Here is a 17,827-nt window from a genome sequence, read left to right as displayed (position 1 = left end):
ACTTTACAAACAATACCCACTCCCATGCAAGGAAAAATAAAGCATTCTTGCTTGTATATGATTGGATGATGGAAGTCAGCAGCACTTTACCTCATTTAATAAGCTGTGGAACAACTGCACTTTGGCAGAGTGCACAATCTATTTGCTTTTAGTAAATCCACCCTTTAATTTTTTTAAGCACGTTGAGAAACCGATTTAACAGCTGACTTGTGTAGAGGTGCAGTGCGGTGCGGCAGCTGTAATTACACAGATTCCGGTTGTAGTAAACAGAACTTATATTAATGTCAGAGTTCAACTTTACATACAGCCCGGGTGGAAGATGGCCGACCAGGAACACTTACAGGTTGTAATGGCAGTGTAGAACAGAGTGGGTCTTGGATACGCCAACAGCATCTGTCCTAGAGGGTGGAATGTGGCCTGGCTGGTCTGCGCCCAATCGGGAGGATTCCAGAAGGATGGCTTGTCCCCAGCCTGTCCCTATTCATCTGGAACCTTTTCCTATCACTGTTCACTTTCCCTGACAGACGGGTGACCTGTCCCTACACTAACCACTTGCAAAATGTACACCAAGCCTGGGGGCCAGAGTCCTAAGTAGACTCTGCCTGTCCCAAGATGGACGCCAGAGTCACATGGGGTGACAACATCCAACTGAATTGCTTCTCCAGTGACCCAGGAAACCATAGAGGAGCTTGCTCCTCTTGACTTCCTCTCCTTATGCAATGCCGCTGGATTGAGCACTAACTTCAGTGGAGAATATAGACTGCACCTGCCAACATCCTGAGTATACAGCTTCTTTATCCCTTAATCCATGCCTATATACCAACTATGCTGGTACCATGACTGATGCCCCAGATTTGCTGTTTCAGTGTAGCCCAAGCTGTTGAGCTCTGTGTATCAGACCCAAGGACATTACTGGCATTACCCAGAGGAGAAGTGCCATTCGATGGAATAGACGGATACCCCCTCCATCCCTCTGTGAGCTGCAGCAAGATGACATCCTTCTTCACTAATGTTGTTCCTCTCCCTCACTTTCCTCCTCTACTATATGTAGCGCACCCCCCTAAAAAACCGCTGTTAAATTTAGTTCCATTCCTCCATTTGAAGCACACACAGCCATGCGCACAGCATTTTCTTCACTCTTCCACTGGCTTGAAGGAACAGTCTAGGCGTCTCTTTTTAGGGTTTTATTGGTATATTGAACTTGGATGAGGTGAGGGGAGCATGAGATACCCCAAAAACTGGTAAAGTGAACAATTTGAGGACTTCTTAACTACCTTGCTGAACTGTACAAAAAATGGCCCAATGTCCCACAGAATCTCTATGCTGACGGTGACTATGACTTCTCCCAGAGACCAGAAGCTACACACAATCACTGACTTCCCAGCACTTGTATCATTTACTCACACAGCCACAGAATCATGGGTTGCCTTCTTCCGATATCCACCAAGCTCTCCTCAGTGAAGGAGATGAAGGCTCACACCACCATAGGACAGCTGGGCACTTTCCTCCAATGCACAATGGGGAATCTTCTACCATATACAGTGGTCATGCCTGATGGCCCAGCAATTTTGGACCATTATTTTTTCATTTGTAACTACATTGTTATGCCAGGCGGTCCCCCTTATAAGGGAATAAGCCCTTCTTTGTGGCAGACCCCTTGGTCTTCTAAAAATATTCAGTTGAAATTCATGATCCATGTCCTTAGTGCTGCTAAGCAGAAAGTAGGTAAAGCATGGAAAACCTCCACTCTTTTCTACAGCCGAAACTAAATCCAGAAGCATGCTGACTATGCTACATGAAAAAGTAGAGGCCAGGGTATCTGTTACAATGCAAAAATACTCAGTTGTTTGATACCCTTGGTTTTCACATTTCCTTCCAGAACTGATGGTATACTATATGGACTGTAGGCCTGGGTAGACAAGGGTCCCTCAACCTATCTCTCTTTCCCTTAGACCTGATCCTTTTTCCCTACTTTCCCTACTTTCCCTCCTCCAATCCCTCCCCAATGACCCATCAATAAGATAGAAATTATCTGGACTGCTCAGTCAATACACTTTTGTATGTTCCTGATTATGGAGTAAATAATTGCAATATTGTTTTGAAATATCATTAACCTGCCATATCTACAACCCGTAGGCTGTCCTGTTCATCTTTAGGATCTGTATGTGTACCCAGTTGTTAAATTCTTCATTACTGTATGATTGAAACAGATTTTGTCAACTCAATAAAAATGTATTGAACCACAAAATGAAAGGAGAAAATGATTTTCATTAAAAAGGTTTTCACCATATACTGTATATAATCTATTTTATTAGATCCAGATAATGTTAACAAGGATTCGGCAAAGTGTTGGAAGCTATCTTCAGGGATTTTGGTCAATGCTTTCTTGACAGCATCATATGAATTTTGCAGTTTTGTAAGCCATACATTTTTGTCATGGACTGTCTATTTGCAAATCAGTTCAGAAAATCCAGATTCTGGCACAGCCATCTGTATGTGAGAGCAGAAACTGAAATTAAACAATGTAATGTTTTTCCATTGTTTGGTTGTGCAGATTTCCTGACCCTGTGCCATTATCACTTCAATTTCCTGGTATTACCTGGAAGAGGAAATAGGAAAAACACCAGTTCTTCAACCTACATGCTTGGAAGATGTCTTTAAAGCAATAGCTGCAAGCCATTTCTGGCACTTTTTGTTTACATTTTAAAATCAGTGTTTTTTACTAGAAAACCCCCAAACATTATATATTTATTAAAGCAGAGGCTCTAGAGGAAAAAAAGTGGTGGATTTTGTATTTTGTTAATGTCACTTCTTTTCACAGTTCATGATTTTTGAAATGCAATTTTTGGGAAAAAAACACTTTTTTGAATTTTATAAAAAAAAACCCACAATACAGAACCCAATTTTTGTAAAAGATGATGTAATGCCGGGTAAATAGATACCAAACATGTCATGCTTTTAAATTGTGCACGCCCGTGCAATGGCAACAAACTACGTAACTCTTACTAATCCTAGGACAAAAGCCTTTACAGGTCACCACTTTAGATTTACAGAGATCTGGTGCTAGAATTACTGCCCATGATCTTACGATCCCGGTGATAACTCACATGTGCGGGATAATCGCTGTTTTCATGCATGCGGGACCAACGCTTGCGTACGCCTTTGCGCCTGAGCTTGGGGAGGCGGGGGCATTTTAATTTTTTTTTTTATTATTATTTTTTATCTTTTATATTTACATTTTCACTTTAATTTTTTGTATCACTTTTATTGCTGTCACAAGGAATGTAAACATGTCCTGTGACAGCAATAGACACGTGACTGGTATTTTTATGGAGGGATCTGGGGTCTATGAGAACCTAAATCCCTTCTCTGCCCTTGAAAGCATTCAAAACACCAAGATCGCTGTTTTTGAATGCTTTCAGATTTTTAAAAATGGTGCCGAAAGTTTCTGAGTAAACAGAAAGTGATGTCAGGTCATTGCGTCCGGTATACATAGAGTAGATCAAAGGTGATTCCGGCTTTGTTCGGCTTTGAGCCGGCGAACACGCTGTCTGGTCACTCGGGACTCCCGGTGGGACAGGGGATCCATATAGAATGGCAGGAAGTGGCAATCGAGTGGCTACCAGCTGCTCTGATTGCTTGTACAAGAGAGCCGACCACCAGCTCCTAAAAAACAGTACTGGAATGACATACTGTTTCACTGATGTTTTGCCATTCCCTCACTTTCTTCCTTTACTACATCTGGCACCCAGGCACAGTCTTCCATCTCTTCATCCTCATCTTACTCATTGATGAAGCCCATTTGGTAGTAAGCTGCAGCTGCAGGAACACCAATGGTAATTGCTTCTCCCTGACAGTCATCCCTTCCTCTATTCTCCAGGAGCTCTCTTCCTCAATTCCTCATAAAATTCATTTCTATGTATCTACTCTTCAGCAAGCTACTGATAGTGTGTCCAAATAATTCAGCTGCCTCCTCAAAGCTAGTTTTCAAGACAACGTCAAGATTAGCTGTAGAATAGAAGAAAGATGATGAGCTACTCTGTGCCTGTGGGAAGAAGGAGGAAGATGATGATGAAGGCTTGGTTATCCAGTCTACCATCTTTTCCACATGCTCTGGACTTACCGCTGCATTGACCCAAGAATTCAGTACCTAAGAAAGAAAAGAGTGCATTTTCAGCTGAAGAAGGAGAAAGTAGATGATGAAGGCTTTCCAAGTTTAATTCAGCGTCTCTGTGTAAAATAACCAGTGATACTAATATTTCCTTAGTGAATATCCTTCTTTGACAAGTGCCCAAGAATCCTCTTCCTCCTTTTCCAAAATGGCCACTCCTCAACTTCCGGTTTACGGCTGACATCACGCCCTGACACGTTTCGTCACTTCCAACTTCATCTGAGGCTCAGAAAAGGTTTTTCATTCTGTTTGCCAGTCTTATATACACTGAGACATCTTATTTTTCCTGTAAGCGCAATTTGATCATTAAAGGAGGTTTAACCCTATTATTGCCTACTACACTATGTTGGTTGTACTTTGTCACATGTTTTGATGCCATTTGAGAACTGGATGATCTATACAGCAAGAGGAGCCCCCCTTTCTCTAAAGTCACACAGATCTTGTCATCTGAGGAGGAAGAGGATTCTTGGCACTTGTGGAAGAAGAATATTCACTAAGGAAATATTAGTGTCACTGGTTATTTTGCAGAGACGCTGAATTAAAGTTGGACTGTTTTTGGACTTTCGGGGGTGAAAGTGTTTTTTTCATTTATTACATTTTGGTTTATTATTTTGTGATATCACCTAGTATTATACCGATACATTCACTCACTTAGATGATGAAGGCTTGGTTATCCAGTCTACCATCTTCTCCACATGCTCTGGACTTACCGCTGCATTGACCCAAGAAATCAGCACCTGCATAGCCTCCTAGTAGTTGCACAAGAAGAACATTTGCCTCTCCCTGTGGGCCTCCCAGACATGGTGAAAACTTTTATTACCAGTTTGGCAATAGGGGATTGTAGATATGGTGCTCTGGTGAACTGATTTTTGCAATAAATTGAACGTCAACAGTATGCAGTAATGTGCTGCTAAAAAAAAGGGAAGCTCTGCATGTGTCGGCAACAAATTTATGCTGCTAACCTCCCCCTCAAAAAATTAAGGATCCTATTAAAATTTTATAGAAGGTCAACGGGAGAGTTGGCTTCAATATGGAGAGAGCTGGCACATTTACAAATCTCCATTACTGGCCATACTTTGCTACCTGACCACAAGTCACAGTTTATGAAATAGATGACAGAAGTTGGGTTTGGGTGCAGAGGCAGATGAACTCAATAGTTTTCCTGAACGTAGAACATGCAAAGTTCAGATTGACCTCTAACACAACCCCAACAAGAATTTTATCCCTAGTATTGGACAATCAGCATCTGCCTTGACAAATTCCATGGTGTTTAGTACAATAAAATGATTGAGTGTAGTAGTAAAGCTGGGGTATGACCTTGGCACCCATTAGAACCAAAGAGGATTTTTGGTTAAGTAGCCAATGGTCTTCAACATTACAGAACAGTTCCAGCTGAATGTGACTAACTACTACAGTCAGTAATGGATATAATTTGTACAATAGCAAGTAAGGTATTATTAGTATTGGACAATCAGCATCTGCCTTGACAAATTCTATTATGTTTAGTACAATAAAATTATTGAGTGTAGTAGTAAAGCTGGGGCAGGGGCAGACTGACCATTCGGGTTCTTGGGCATTGCCCGAGGGCCCGGCGTTAGTAAGGGTCCCCATGAGATGCCCCTGGTACCTTCCATAGGCTTTTTTGGGTGTGGTTTGAGTGTGGGCGAGAACACAGGGGCCCCATGATTCCCTATTGCCCGGGGGCCCCATGAGTTGTCAGTCCACCCCTGAGCTGGGGTATAACCTTGGCACCCATTAGAACCAAAGAGGATTTTTGGTTAAGTAGCCAATGGTCTTCAATATTACAGAACAGTTCCAGCTGAATGTGACTAAATACTACAGTCAGTAATGGATATAATTTGGTTTAATGTACTTGTAGTTATTCTCAATAAAAGCCTCCCTTGGACATCAGGCACTCCTTCTTTCCTGTTATTCTATGTATCTAAGAATCTGATCCTTTCTGCCCCTGAGGCATCTGTTCCCATATGGAAGAAAAATATATTTGTAATATATTTTAAACATTTTCTTCCCAAATATATTGACATATATTTGAAATGCTACAATTTTGGCCGTATTCAATATATTTCAAAATATATTTCAATATATATATATATATATATATATATATATATATATACTGTATGTTTAAATGCATTTGTAATTACAAAACATACAAAAATTTTTTAAAAAATACTGTATGTCTTTAAAAATACAAATCTACATTTTCGGAATACATTTACAAATATACGTAAAAAATATATGTTAAAATGACTTTTTTATATGTTAAAAAAATCTGAAGAATATATTTTAAAATTATATATTTTTAAAAATATATATTATTTAAATATAGGGGAAGAATGTTTTTGAAATATATTTCAAATATATTTTTCTTCCACGTGGGTTGGCATCATGAAAGACAACAGCACTATCGGTAGTCACCACAAACCCAAATCCAGGTCACCTTACCCCGAATGCAGACGCTCTTTATATATCTCATCACCACATAGGCAGATATTTGTGATCTGATGAATATGTTACATGATGTCAGGTAACATTTGCTGTCCATACCAGACTAAAAGGTTAGGGAGGAAAAGGTTTCCAGCTATAACCCTAATTTCTAGTATAGGTACCTGAAGTAATTTGTGTTTAATCTCCTGAACACGTGACCCTAAATTCAGGGAGGAAGGCCATCAATATATTGTTGCATTGTACAATATTGTCAGGCTAGAGCTCTGCATTAGCAGAATTTCAGCAGTCATTTTATCCTGCAGTCACCTGTCCAGCGGGTGAGTAACAGGATTATGATTTCAGGGGAAGGGGGTATTGAACTGTAGACATGGACATGTAGGAAGCCTGCTGCCATTAGGACATATTTGTGGAGCATTCAATGAATGTGGATTTCCAAGACTTCTCCAGAGCCTCTCCCATCCTATGGAACTCCCTACCCAATCTTTCCAACTATCTCCTACTCCACCTTTAGGCGATCCCTGCAAACCCTTCTCTTCAGAAAAGAGTATCCTACCCCCACCTAACAAAAGCACTTTTTCTCCATCTTCTCATCCCCCACAGTTATTATTATTATGATTATTATACAGGATTTATGGCGCCAACAGTTTGCTCAGCACTTTACAACATAACGGGAGACAATACAGCAAAGATACAGTTCAATACAAGAGGGTTAGGAGGGCCCTGATCCGGAGATCTTACAATCTAAGAGAGAACAGTTATTAAACTTTGTTTCTCCTGACCCCCCCTTTTAGATTGCAAGCTCTAATGATCAGGGCCCTCTGATTTCTCACACATTGAATTGTATTGTAACTGTACTGTCTGCCCTCATGTTGTAAAGCGCTATATAAATCCTGAAAAATATGAATAATAATAATTGTTTTGTGAGTAATTATTAACAATTTTTTTTCCTGTTCCTAGATGCTAAAGCTCAAAAAACACTAATAGCCTAAAGTAGAGTGCATGAACACATAGGAGAACACTATTTAGCTTCTAGGAGCAGAAAACAAACGCTAAAAAAAGCTTCTAGGAGCATAAAAAAACACTAGTGGACATGGAGCTTTAGGAACATAAAAATAAAGTTGTATTTTTAAATATTTATATAGTTTAAATATTGATTTCCACAACTCTGCAATTTACATATGGATGAAAAGTGACTTCTAAATGAATAATCACAGTTACACCTGAACATATTCTAACTGGTGCTGTATGTATATGTATTATTAATCTGTATTTTGGTTTTACTCTCTTTAAGGGGGTGGTAAGATCAGATTTATTTTTAGACAGGTTTTCCTGTGACACTGTCCACTTTGATCAGATTTATTGCTCAATCAACTTAACTAATTTGTATATTTCATTAAATAACAATATTAGGCCGAATAAAGTCTCACAACTGTTTTGCCTATTTATAAACCTGCACTGCTGTATGTTATGATTTGTAACCAAATTTCACTTGGAAATGGCTAAAGTCCTAAATTTTAGTTTAAAAAAAAAAACACAGCACAAGGGAAAGTACTTACATTTAATGAGAAGTAGCCCGTGTGATAGTGCTGGCTGTTCTATTTGACATTTTCTATCCTCAACCTCCCAACAGAACTATAATACTTTGACTGGCAAGTACTCAGTCATGCTACATTGTACCCAAATTAATTTTATATAATTTTTTTGGGGAAAATGCACATTTATTCATTTACTCAGTCTGTTTTCCTTTATATTTCTTACAATATAAAGGAAAATAGACTGAATATTTAAAAATATGTCCCTTAGTTTTTATTATAAAACTTTGCAAAAAATCTTTATAAAGAGCTAACTGTATTCCTTGGTAAAAAAAAAAAAAAAAAAAGGTACAGTAAATTATTTAGTCTGTGTAAGTTATAGAGTTTACAAACTATGATATTTATTTTTTAAAATTCTCAATACAAAAAGAAACAGTATAAACACCCCCAAAATGATCTGTTTATAGAAAGGCAGCACCCCTCGGTTTTTAGTATGAGGCATAGTGAGTTTTGTGAAGTTGTAATATTTTGACGCAATTTTTTTTTTCACATACAACATTGACATATTTACAATTACACCCCAAAACACATTCTTCCACTCCTCCCTTGTATGGGGATACAACATTTGTGAGACATTTCCTACCTAGATACATAGAGGTTCTCCCAAAGGAGCACCTTCAGGCTTTAAAGAAATGAAATAAGTCATCTCATTTCCCAAACAGCCAAAACAGTAGAAACACCCACAAAATTACCACATTTTAGAAAGCAGACCCTCTAATGTATTTACTAAGAGGTACGGGGAGTCTTTTAGGGATTACATATTTTGCCACAAGTTTTTGGAAAATGAGGTAAGAAAATGAAAATGTATTATTTTACGCAAAGATGTCAGTTAACAAAATATTTCTAACACACAGCATGTTCCTACTTAGAATTAAACCCAAAAATAAATTTTGCTACTCCTCCTGAATATGGGGATACCACATGTGAGAGAGTTTTTTTGCAGCCTAGCTACATAGAGGGGCCAAAATCCTAAGAGCACCTTCAGGCTTTCAAAGGGGCAAAGGTTATGCATCTAATTTCCCGACTACCTATCACATTTCTCCCCTGGATGTATCGCTCACGTGGTGCTTGCCTGATGCAATTCAGTAGGATGCTCAGTGCTTGATAACATAGTATCCCCTTTATTCTCGGACCAGAGGTAGTAGTAATTGAACCACTGCCTTTCTTAGGGTCATACTCAGAATCTGAAGCTAACTGTGAGATCGGTACCGGAGTTGCAGTAATCAGAACACTGTTGCTCTCCCACATTGGCACTGGTGGGGCGGAAATCAGGAACGCTGTTGCAGGCTTACAATGCTCTTGTGACACTGGCACTGATAAGCACCAATGTTGCTGGCTGCACTGGTCTGGTGACACTGAAACTGGCCTGGTGGCTTTCAGGGAATGTATTGCTGGGTAATACTGGGACTGTTGTGGCTAGCATTCAGGGACAATGTGGTTGGCTGCACTGATCTGGTGACAATGGGAAAGGTTAAACTAATGATCAGGGACACTGTGGCCAGCTTGGTGTGCTGTACAAAATGCTGCTGATAATTAATGTCGGTAAAACTCTGTTTTCTTTCATAGCTGATCAGTGTATGAATGGAAACAGAGCAAAATGCAGGCCTTGTTTACATTTATGATTGTTGTAATTGGTCACAGTGATTACTTGTTCAGGGCCTATCTGATTGGTTCCGTACCTACACTTTGTGATCTGCTGTGTCTATTGGATATAGTGATTATAGAGTGTACTCATGCGCACAATAGAGCAGCCTTTCTCAACCAGGGTGCCCATGCACCCTGGGGTGCCTTGAGGTTTCTTCAGGGGTGCCTTGCAAAATGTCTAAAAATTGCCCCAAAACTGTACACAAGCCAGAGGGTGGAAGAAGCCCGCCTTTTAGTTACGCAAAGCCACAGGTTTTCATTGTGCCCCATTATGGCCTTCTAACCACTGGCATCCTAACAACCAATAACATCAGTTGATAAGGAGGACGTCAGCTGCCTGCACAGCATCCTAGTTTGTCCCTCCCCCGCCCCTCTCCATCAGCACTGAGGTTACACTAGCTTAGTGATGTTGAATAACTGAGGGAGAAGAGAAACACTGGAATACTAGTCAGTACCAGTGTGCAAAAGTGTATTTGATTTGGAAGAATGAATCACCTCTAATGTTGGGTGTCCTACATGTGTGGATGTTACTGCGTTATATAAAACTATTAGAATTGTTTTTTTCTCATTTTAGAATGGGGTGCCTTTTAAAATTATGGATAGTCTTGAGGCACCCCATTTTAGAATGGGGTGCCTCAGGATTGTTCATAACTTTAAAGGGTGCCTCAGGACTGTACATAATTTTAAAGGGTGCCTTGACTGAAAAAAGGTTGAGAAACACTGCACTAGAGGGCATGCACAAGAACCACAAGGGGTGGCCATTTTCAAATGATCTCCTGCCCTTAGGAAGTAGCAGGCCGGTCATTTACGTATAACAGTCAGATGGCAAGTGATTTAATAAATGTAAAAAGTATAAACTATCATTTCTTTTTTTTTCCATGCAAGGAAGATGGAGGAATGCTCGAACAATACCAAAAACGTGTTCTATATTTCAGCTTTTTCCATCTCTAAAATTGGACAATGTCTCCTTCTCACTGCAGTTCTATTGATGTATCTGATGACCATCCTTGGAAACATGACCATTGTTCTACTGGTGTGTCTGGTTCCCCGGCTCCATACTCCAATGTATTTCTTCTTGAGTAATCTTGCTGTTAGTGATGTTATATTAGTTTCAGTTACTCTTCTAAAACTTCTCTCCATACTCCTAACACATGACCATTGGATGTCTTTCTCTGCCTGTATGACTCAGGTGTACTTCTTCTCATTGTCAGCTGCTTCTGATGTATTTCTACTGACCTCCATGTCCTATGACCGATACGTAGCAATCTGTAAGCCATTACAATATTCCTTACTGATGAGTAAAGATGTATGCCTTTCATTGGCTCTGTCCACTTGGCTTATATCTGTGACTTATGCAGCAGTAAATGTGTTGGCCGCATCTCTATTATCCTTCTGTCTCACACAAAAGGTTGACCATTTCTTTTGTGATGTGAAAGAACTGTATGCAATATCCTCTAGTGATGTTACAGGCAGAAACATACTTATGTTATGTGAGGACTTACTGTTTGCAGCTTTTCCCTTTTTGCTCATTCTGACTTCCTACGTATTCATCATCTCCAACATACTGAAAATTAATTCCTCGGAGGGACGACTGAAAGCTTATTCCAGTTGCACCTCCCACCTCACCACGGTAATATTATTCTATGGTCCAGGCATTGTAGTTTACGGCAAACCAGAGTCTGAAGGTTCTAAGGAGCTGGACAAGTTGCTGGCCTTGCTTTACACGGTTGTGGTCCCAATGCTCAACCCATTTGTCTACTCTTTGAGGAACAAAGATATTTTGAAGGCCATAAGAAGTATAACAAGAAAGTCAACACGCTTCTGTATGTTCCTGATTATACTGTAAATGTTTGCAATATTGTTTTCAAATATCTTTCATTATCATTTTCACAAATGGTTGACTAATACTAAGGATTGTAACTTGTTTTTTTTATGGTTGAACTGGATGGACTTTTGTCTTTTTTCAGCCAGACTATGTAACTATGTAATCTTATATGTCTCCAGGATATGTTTATGTGCCTATTGTTAATGGAGAAATACAGCAAAAAGCTCATTTGGCTGTACTTCTCCTATGGATCACAGCAGTGCAGTTCATTCTGCACTCCTGTGACCAGGGGCGGACTGACAACTCATGGGGACCCCGGACAATAGGGGTTCATGGGGCCCCTGTGTCCTTGCCCAAACTCAAAAAGGCCTATTAAAAAGGTACCAGGGGCATCTCATGGGGCCCCCTTCTGACCCTGGGCCCTCGGGCAGTGCCCGAGTTTCCAAATGGTCAGTCCGCCCCTGCCTGTGACCCATTTTCAACTGACAGCAGGCTGAAGCCTTCTGTTGGCAGATGTCAACTCCATAGACCGGAGCGGTACCTGGCTCAGCCTCTCAGCAATCCACTGAGCGCCTCAGCCAGTCGCTCCCTCCCCCTCCACAGCCCAGCACTCCAGTGGAGGGAGCAGACAGTGTTGACAGTCTCTGCTCACAGTGGGAGTGATCAGTGGTCATGCGACTGCTGAGTCCTCGCAGCATCAGACCGATGCTACATCCACCTAGGGAAGTGTGATTACAATTCACGTTCAGAAACTGATTTAACAGCTGACTTGTGCAGAGGTGCAGTGCGGTGCGGCAGCTGTAATTACACAGATTCCCGTTGTAATAAACAGAACTTATATTAATGTCAGAGTTCAACTTTACATACAGCCTAGGTGGAAGATGGCTGACCAGGAACACTTACAGGTTGTAATGGCAGTGTAGAACAGAGTGGGTCTTGGATACGCCAACAGCATCTGTCCTAGAGGGTGGAATATGGCCTGGCTGGTCTGCGCCCAATCGGGAGGATTCCAGAAGGATGGCTTGTCCCTAGCCTGTGCCTATTCATCTGGAACCTTTCCCTATCACTGTTCACTTTCCCTGACAGACGGGTGACCTGTCCCTACACTAACCACTTGTAAAATGTACACCAAGTCCTAAGTAGACTCTGCCTGTCCCAAGATGGACGCCAGCGTCACATGGGGTGACAACATCCAACTGAATTGCTTCTCCAGTGATCCAGGAAACCATAGAGGAGCTTGCTCCTCTTGACTTCCTCTCCTTATGCAATGCCGCTGGATTGAGCGCTAACTTCAGTGGAGAATATAGACTGCACCGGCCAACATCCTGAGTATACAGCTTCTTTATCCCTTAATCCATGCCTATATACTAGCTATGCTGGTGCCATGACTGATGCCCCAGATTTTCTGTTTCAGGGTAGCCCAAGCTGTTGAGCTCTGTGTATCAGACCCAAGGATATTACTGGCATGTCCCGGAGGAGCAGTGCCATTCAATGGAATAGACAGATACCCCCTCCATCCCTCTGTGAGTTGCACCAAGATGACATCCTGCTTCACTAATGTTGTTCCTCTCCCTCACTTTCCTCATCTACTATATGTAGCGAACCCCCTAAAGAGCCGCTGGTAAATTTAGTTCCATTCCTCCATTTAAAGCACACACAGCCATGTGCACAGCATTTTCTTCACTCTTCCACTGGCTTGAAGGAACAGTCTAGGGGTCTCTTTTTTAGGGTTTTATTGGAATATTGAACTTGGATGAGGTGAGGGGAGCATGAGATACCCCAAAAACTGAAGTGAACAGTTTGAGGACTTCTTAACTATCTTGCTGAACTGTACAAAAAATGCCACAATGTCCCACAGAATCTCTATGTTGACGGTGATTATGACTTCTCCCAGAGACCAGAAGCTACACACAATCACTGACTTCCCAGCACTTGGATCATTTACTCACACAGCCGCAGAATCATGGGTTGCCTTCTTCCAATATCCACCAAGCTCTCCTCAGTGAAGATGAAGGCTCACACCACCATAGGACAGCTGGACACTTTCCTCCAATGGACAATGGGGAATCTTCTACCATATACGGTGGTCATGCCTGATGGCCCAGCAATTTTGGACCACTATGTTTTCATTTTTGACTACATTGTTATGCCAGGCGGTCCCCCTTATAAGGGAATAAGATCTTCTTTGTGTCAGACCCCTTGGTCTTCTAAAAATGTTCAGTTGAAATTCATGATCCATGTCCTTAGTGCTGCTAAGCAGAAAGTAGGTAAAGCATGGGAAAGCTCCACTCTTTTCTACAGCCAAAACTAAATCCAGAAGCATGCTGAGTATGCTACATAAAAAAGTAGAGGCCAGGGTGTCTGATACAATGCAAAAATACTCAGTTGTTTGATACCCTTGGTTTTCACATTTCCTTCTGTCACTGATGGTATGCTATATGGACTGTAGGCCTGGGTAGACAAGGGTCCCTCAACCTATCTCTCTTTCCCTTAGACCTGTTCCTTTTTCCCTACTTTCCCTACTTTCCCTCCTCCAATCCCACCCCAATGACCCATCAATAAGATAGAAATTATCTGGACTGCTCAGTCAATACACTTGTATGTTCCTGATTATGGAGTAAATAATTGCAATATTGTTTTATAATATCATTAACCTGCCATTTCCACAACCCGTAGGCTATCCTGTTCATCTTTGGGATCTGTATGTGTACCCAGTTGTTAAATTCTTCATTACTTTATGATTGAAACAGATTTTGTCAACTCAATAAAAATGTATTGAACCACAAAATGAAAGGAGAAAATGATTTTCATTAAAAAGGTTTCCACCATATACTGTATATAATCTATTTTATTAGATCCAGATAATGTTAACAAGGATTTGGCAAAGTGTTGGAAGCTATCTTCAGGGATTTTGTTCAATGCTTTCTTGACAGCATCATATGAATTTTGCAGTTTTGTAAGCCATACATTTTTGTTATGGACTGTCTATTCCAAATCAGTTCAAAAAATCCAAATTCTGGCACAGCCATCTGTATGTGAGAGCAGAAACTGAAATTAAACAATGTAATGCTTTTCCATTGTTTGGTTGTGCAGATTTCCTGACCCTGTGCCATTATCATTTCAATTTCCTGGTATTACCTGGAAGAGGAAATAGGAAGAACACCAGTTCTTCAACCTACATGCTTGGAAGATGTCTTTAAAGCAATAGCTCCAAGCCATTTCTGGCACTTTCTGTTTACATTTTAAAATTAGGGTTTTTTATTAGAAAACCCCCATTCATTATATTTTTTAAAGCAGATGCCCTAGAGAAAAAAAAGTAGTGGTTTTTGCTTTCTTTTTGATGTCACATGGTATTTTCATGGTTCATGGTTTTTGAAATGCAATTTTTGGGAAAAAAAACTTTTTCGAATTTTATAAAAAAAACCACAATACATAACCCAATTTTTGTAAAAGATGATGTTATGCCGGGTAAATAGATACCAAACATGTCATGCTTTTAAATTGTGCACGCCCGTGCAAAGGCAACAAACTGCGTAACTTTTACAAATTCTAGGGGACGCTTCAAAAGCCTTTACAGGTCACCACTTTAGATTTACAGAGGTCTGGTGCTAGAATTACTGCCCATGATCTTATGATCGCGGTGATAACTCACATGTGTGGGATGATCGCTGTTTGCATGCATGCGGGACGGACGCTTTCGTTCACCTTTGCGCCTGAGCTTGGGGAGGCGGGGGCATTTTTAATTTTTGTTTAATTATTATAATTTTTTTATCTTTTATATTTACATTTTCACTTTAATTTTCTTAGCACTTTTATTGCTGTCACAAGGAATGTAAACATCCCCTGTGACAGAAATAGACACATGACTGGTAATTTTATGGAGGGATCTGGGGTCTATGAGAACCCAAATCCCTTCTCTGCACTTGAAAGCATTCAAAACACCAAGATTGGTATTTCTGAATGCTTTCAGTTTATTAAAAATGGTACCGAAAGTTTCCGAGTAAACTGAAAGTGATGTCAGGTCATTGCTTCTGGTATACAATAAAAGAGAGTAGATTAAAGGTGATTCCGGCTTTGTTCGGCTCTCCGGAGGGCCGGTGAACACACTGTCTGGTCACTCGGGACTCCCAATGGGATCCATACAGCGTGGCAGGAGGTGGCAATTGAGTGGCTACCAGCTGCTCTGATTACTTGTACAAGTGAGCCGACCACCGGTACTGGAATGGCATACTGCTTCACTGATGTTTCGCCACTCCCTCACTTTCTTCCTTTACTACATCTGGCACCCAGGCACAGTCTGCCATCTCTTCATCCTCATCTTACTCATTGATGAAGCCCACTTGGCAGTAAGCTGCAGCTGCAGGAACACCAATGGTAATTGCTTCTCCCTGACTGTCATCCCTTCCTCTATTCTCCAGGAGCTCTCTTCCTCAATTCCACATAAAATTCATTTCTATGTATCTACTCTTCAGCAAGCTACTGATAGTATGTCCAAATAATTCAGCTGCCTCCTCAAAGCTAGTTTTCAAGACAACGGCAGGATTATCTGTAGAAGAGAAGAAAGATGATGAGCTACTCTGTGCCTGTGGGAAGAAGGAGGAAGATGATGATGAAGGCTTGGTTATCCAGTCTACCATCTTTTCCACATGCTCTGGACTTACCGCTGCATTGACCCAAGAATTCAGTAACTTAGAAAGAAAAGAGCACATTTTCAGCTGCTGATGAGCTACTCTGTGCCTGTGGGAAGAAGGAGGAAGATGATGATGAAGGCTTTCCAACTTTAATTCAGCATCTCTGTGTAAAATAACCAGTGATACTAATTAGAGATGAGCGAAGAAATGAAAAATTCGATTCGACTGATTCGGCGAATTCGTGGACAATATTCGATTCGAGTCGAATAAATTCGCTGTGAATTTAACGTAAAAAAGGGTGTTTCTAGGCTTCAGAGAGACTTAATATTAGTGCAGAACACTGTACCTTTAATTTAAATGCCCTTGGAGTCTGCTGGGGAAGAGAAATAATACTGTCACTCAGTATGACATGCAGATGAGTGCCGTCGATCTTAGAATCACCGCACACTTCACTCATTTGGCCAGTCACGGGGCCAAAACCAGTGTTTGGAGCCACAGTGTGGCGGTGGAGGCAGCAGCAATGGGAGGCCATACAGCACCCTATGACAAAATGGAAACTAGCAGGAGTGTGAGGAGACCTGAAAGTGGCACATGGCAGAGTGGGAGCAATGGGAGGCGGTACAGGGACCCAGGTCACACTGTGGGCTCAGCAGCAGTGTGACCAGGCGGTACGGGGGCCCATGGCCGATTTGGGGCCTGGTGGCACCTATGGAAGGCCTGTAATCTTCCAGCAACCTATGACAAAATGGACAACCGCAGGAGTGTGAGGAGATTTCAAAGTGGCACATGGCAGAGTGGAAGCAATGGGAGGCCGTACAGGGACCCAGGTCACACTGTGGGCTCAGCAGCAGCGTGACCAGGCGGTACGGGGGCCCATGGCCGATTTGGGGCCTGGCGGCACCTATGGGAGGCCTGTAATCTGCCAGCACCCTATGACAAAATGGAACCCTGGGCTGGGGCAGGCAAAACCGCCGTATCTTTATCACGGTTTTCCCAGGCCACCGAATGGCGACGCTGCATATGCTGACGCAACGCTGTAGTCCCAACATGGGCCTACTGGCCACGCTTGACTTTCTGGCCACATAGTCGACATACGGCTACGTTTACTTCCTCGGGCGGCTTGACGAAAAATTGCCACACCGCAGAGTAGGAAACTTTGCCTCCGCTACTCCTCACTGGCTGACTGCTACTTCCTCCGTGCACACCGGCACCACTACTGGCCGTGGTGGTAGGCTGCAGTGGAGCTGGTGCTCTACTCCGTGGCCGTTTGCCTCAACTGACACTGCTGCGACCCTGCTGCCTCCTGGCAGCAGCAATGGGAGGCCGTACAGGGACCCATGAGAGACTCTGGACTTGGCAGCAGCATGAGGAGGCGGTATATAGGGGCCCATGGCAGATTAGGGGCCTGGCAGCAGCTATAGGAGGCCCGTAATCTGCCAGCACCCTATGTCAAAAAATTCAACACACCAGCAGTGTGTGAGGAGACCTGAAAGTG

General features: G+C 41.8%; 1 protein-coding gene across 1 annotated transcript; it reads left to right on the top strand.

Moving 5' to 3' along the window:
- Positions 1 to 10,765: 10,765 nt before the first annotated feature.
- On the top strand, positions 10,766 to 16,423 carry LOC149451190 (olfactory receptor 1J21-like). Its single transcript, XM_089690914.1, has 2 exons — positions 10,766 to 11,718; positions 16,174 to 16,423. Exons 1-2 carry the CDS (start codon positions 10,766 to 10,768, stop codon positions 16,421 to 16,423), a joined length of 1,203 nt encoding a protein of 400 aa, XP_089547040.1.
- Positions 16,424 to 17,827: the final 1,404 nt, after the last annotated feature.

The sequence above is a fragment of the Staurois parvus genome, unplaced genomic scaffold (genome assembly GCF_062004578.1).
Source record: "Staurois parvus isolate SC_StPar_1 unplaced genomic scaffold, SC_StPar_1.0 ptg000547l, whole genome shotgun sequence".
NCBI classification, from domain to species: domain Eukaryota; kingdom Metazoa; phylum Chordata; class Amphibia; order Anura; family Ranidae; genus Staurois; species Staurois parvus.
Note: the sequence above shows the minus strand (reverse complement) of the source record. Positions and strands in the feature narration are given on the sequence as shown.

What these genes read in the sequence shown, in the direction of transcription:
- LOC149451190 (XM_089690914.1), top strand. Translation starts at nt 10,766, where the DNA reads ATGGAGGAATGCTCGAACAATACCAAAAACGTGTTCTATATTTCAGCT. An exon ending in TGTATGTTCCTGATTATACT is followed by an intron (nt 11,719 to 16,173) that starts GTAAATGTTTGC and finishes TCTACTCTTCAG; the next exon opens with CAAGCTACTGATAGTATGTC.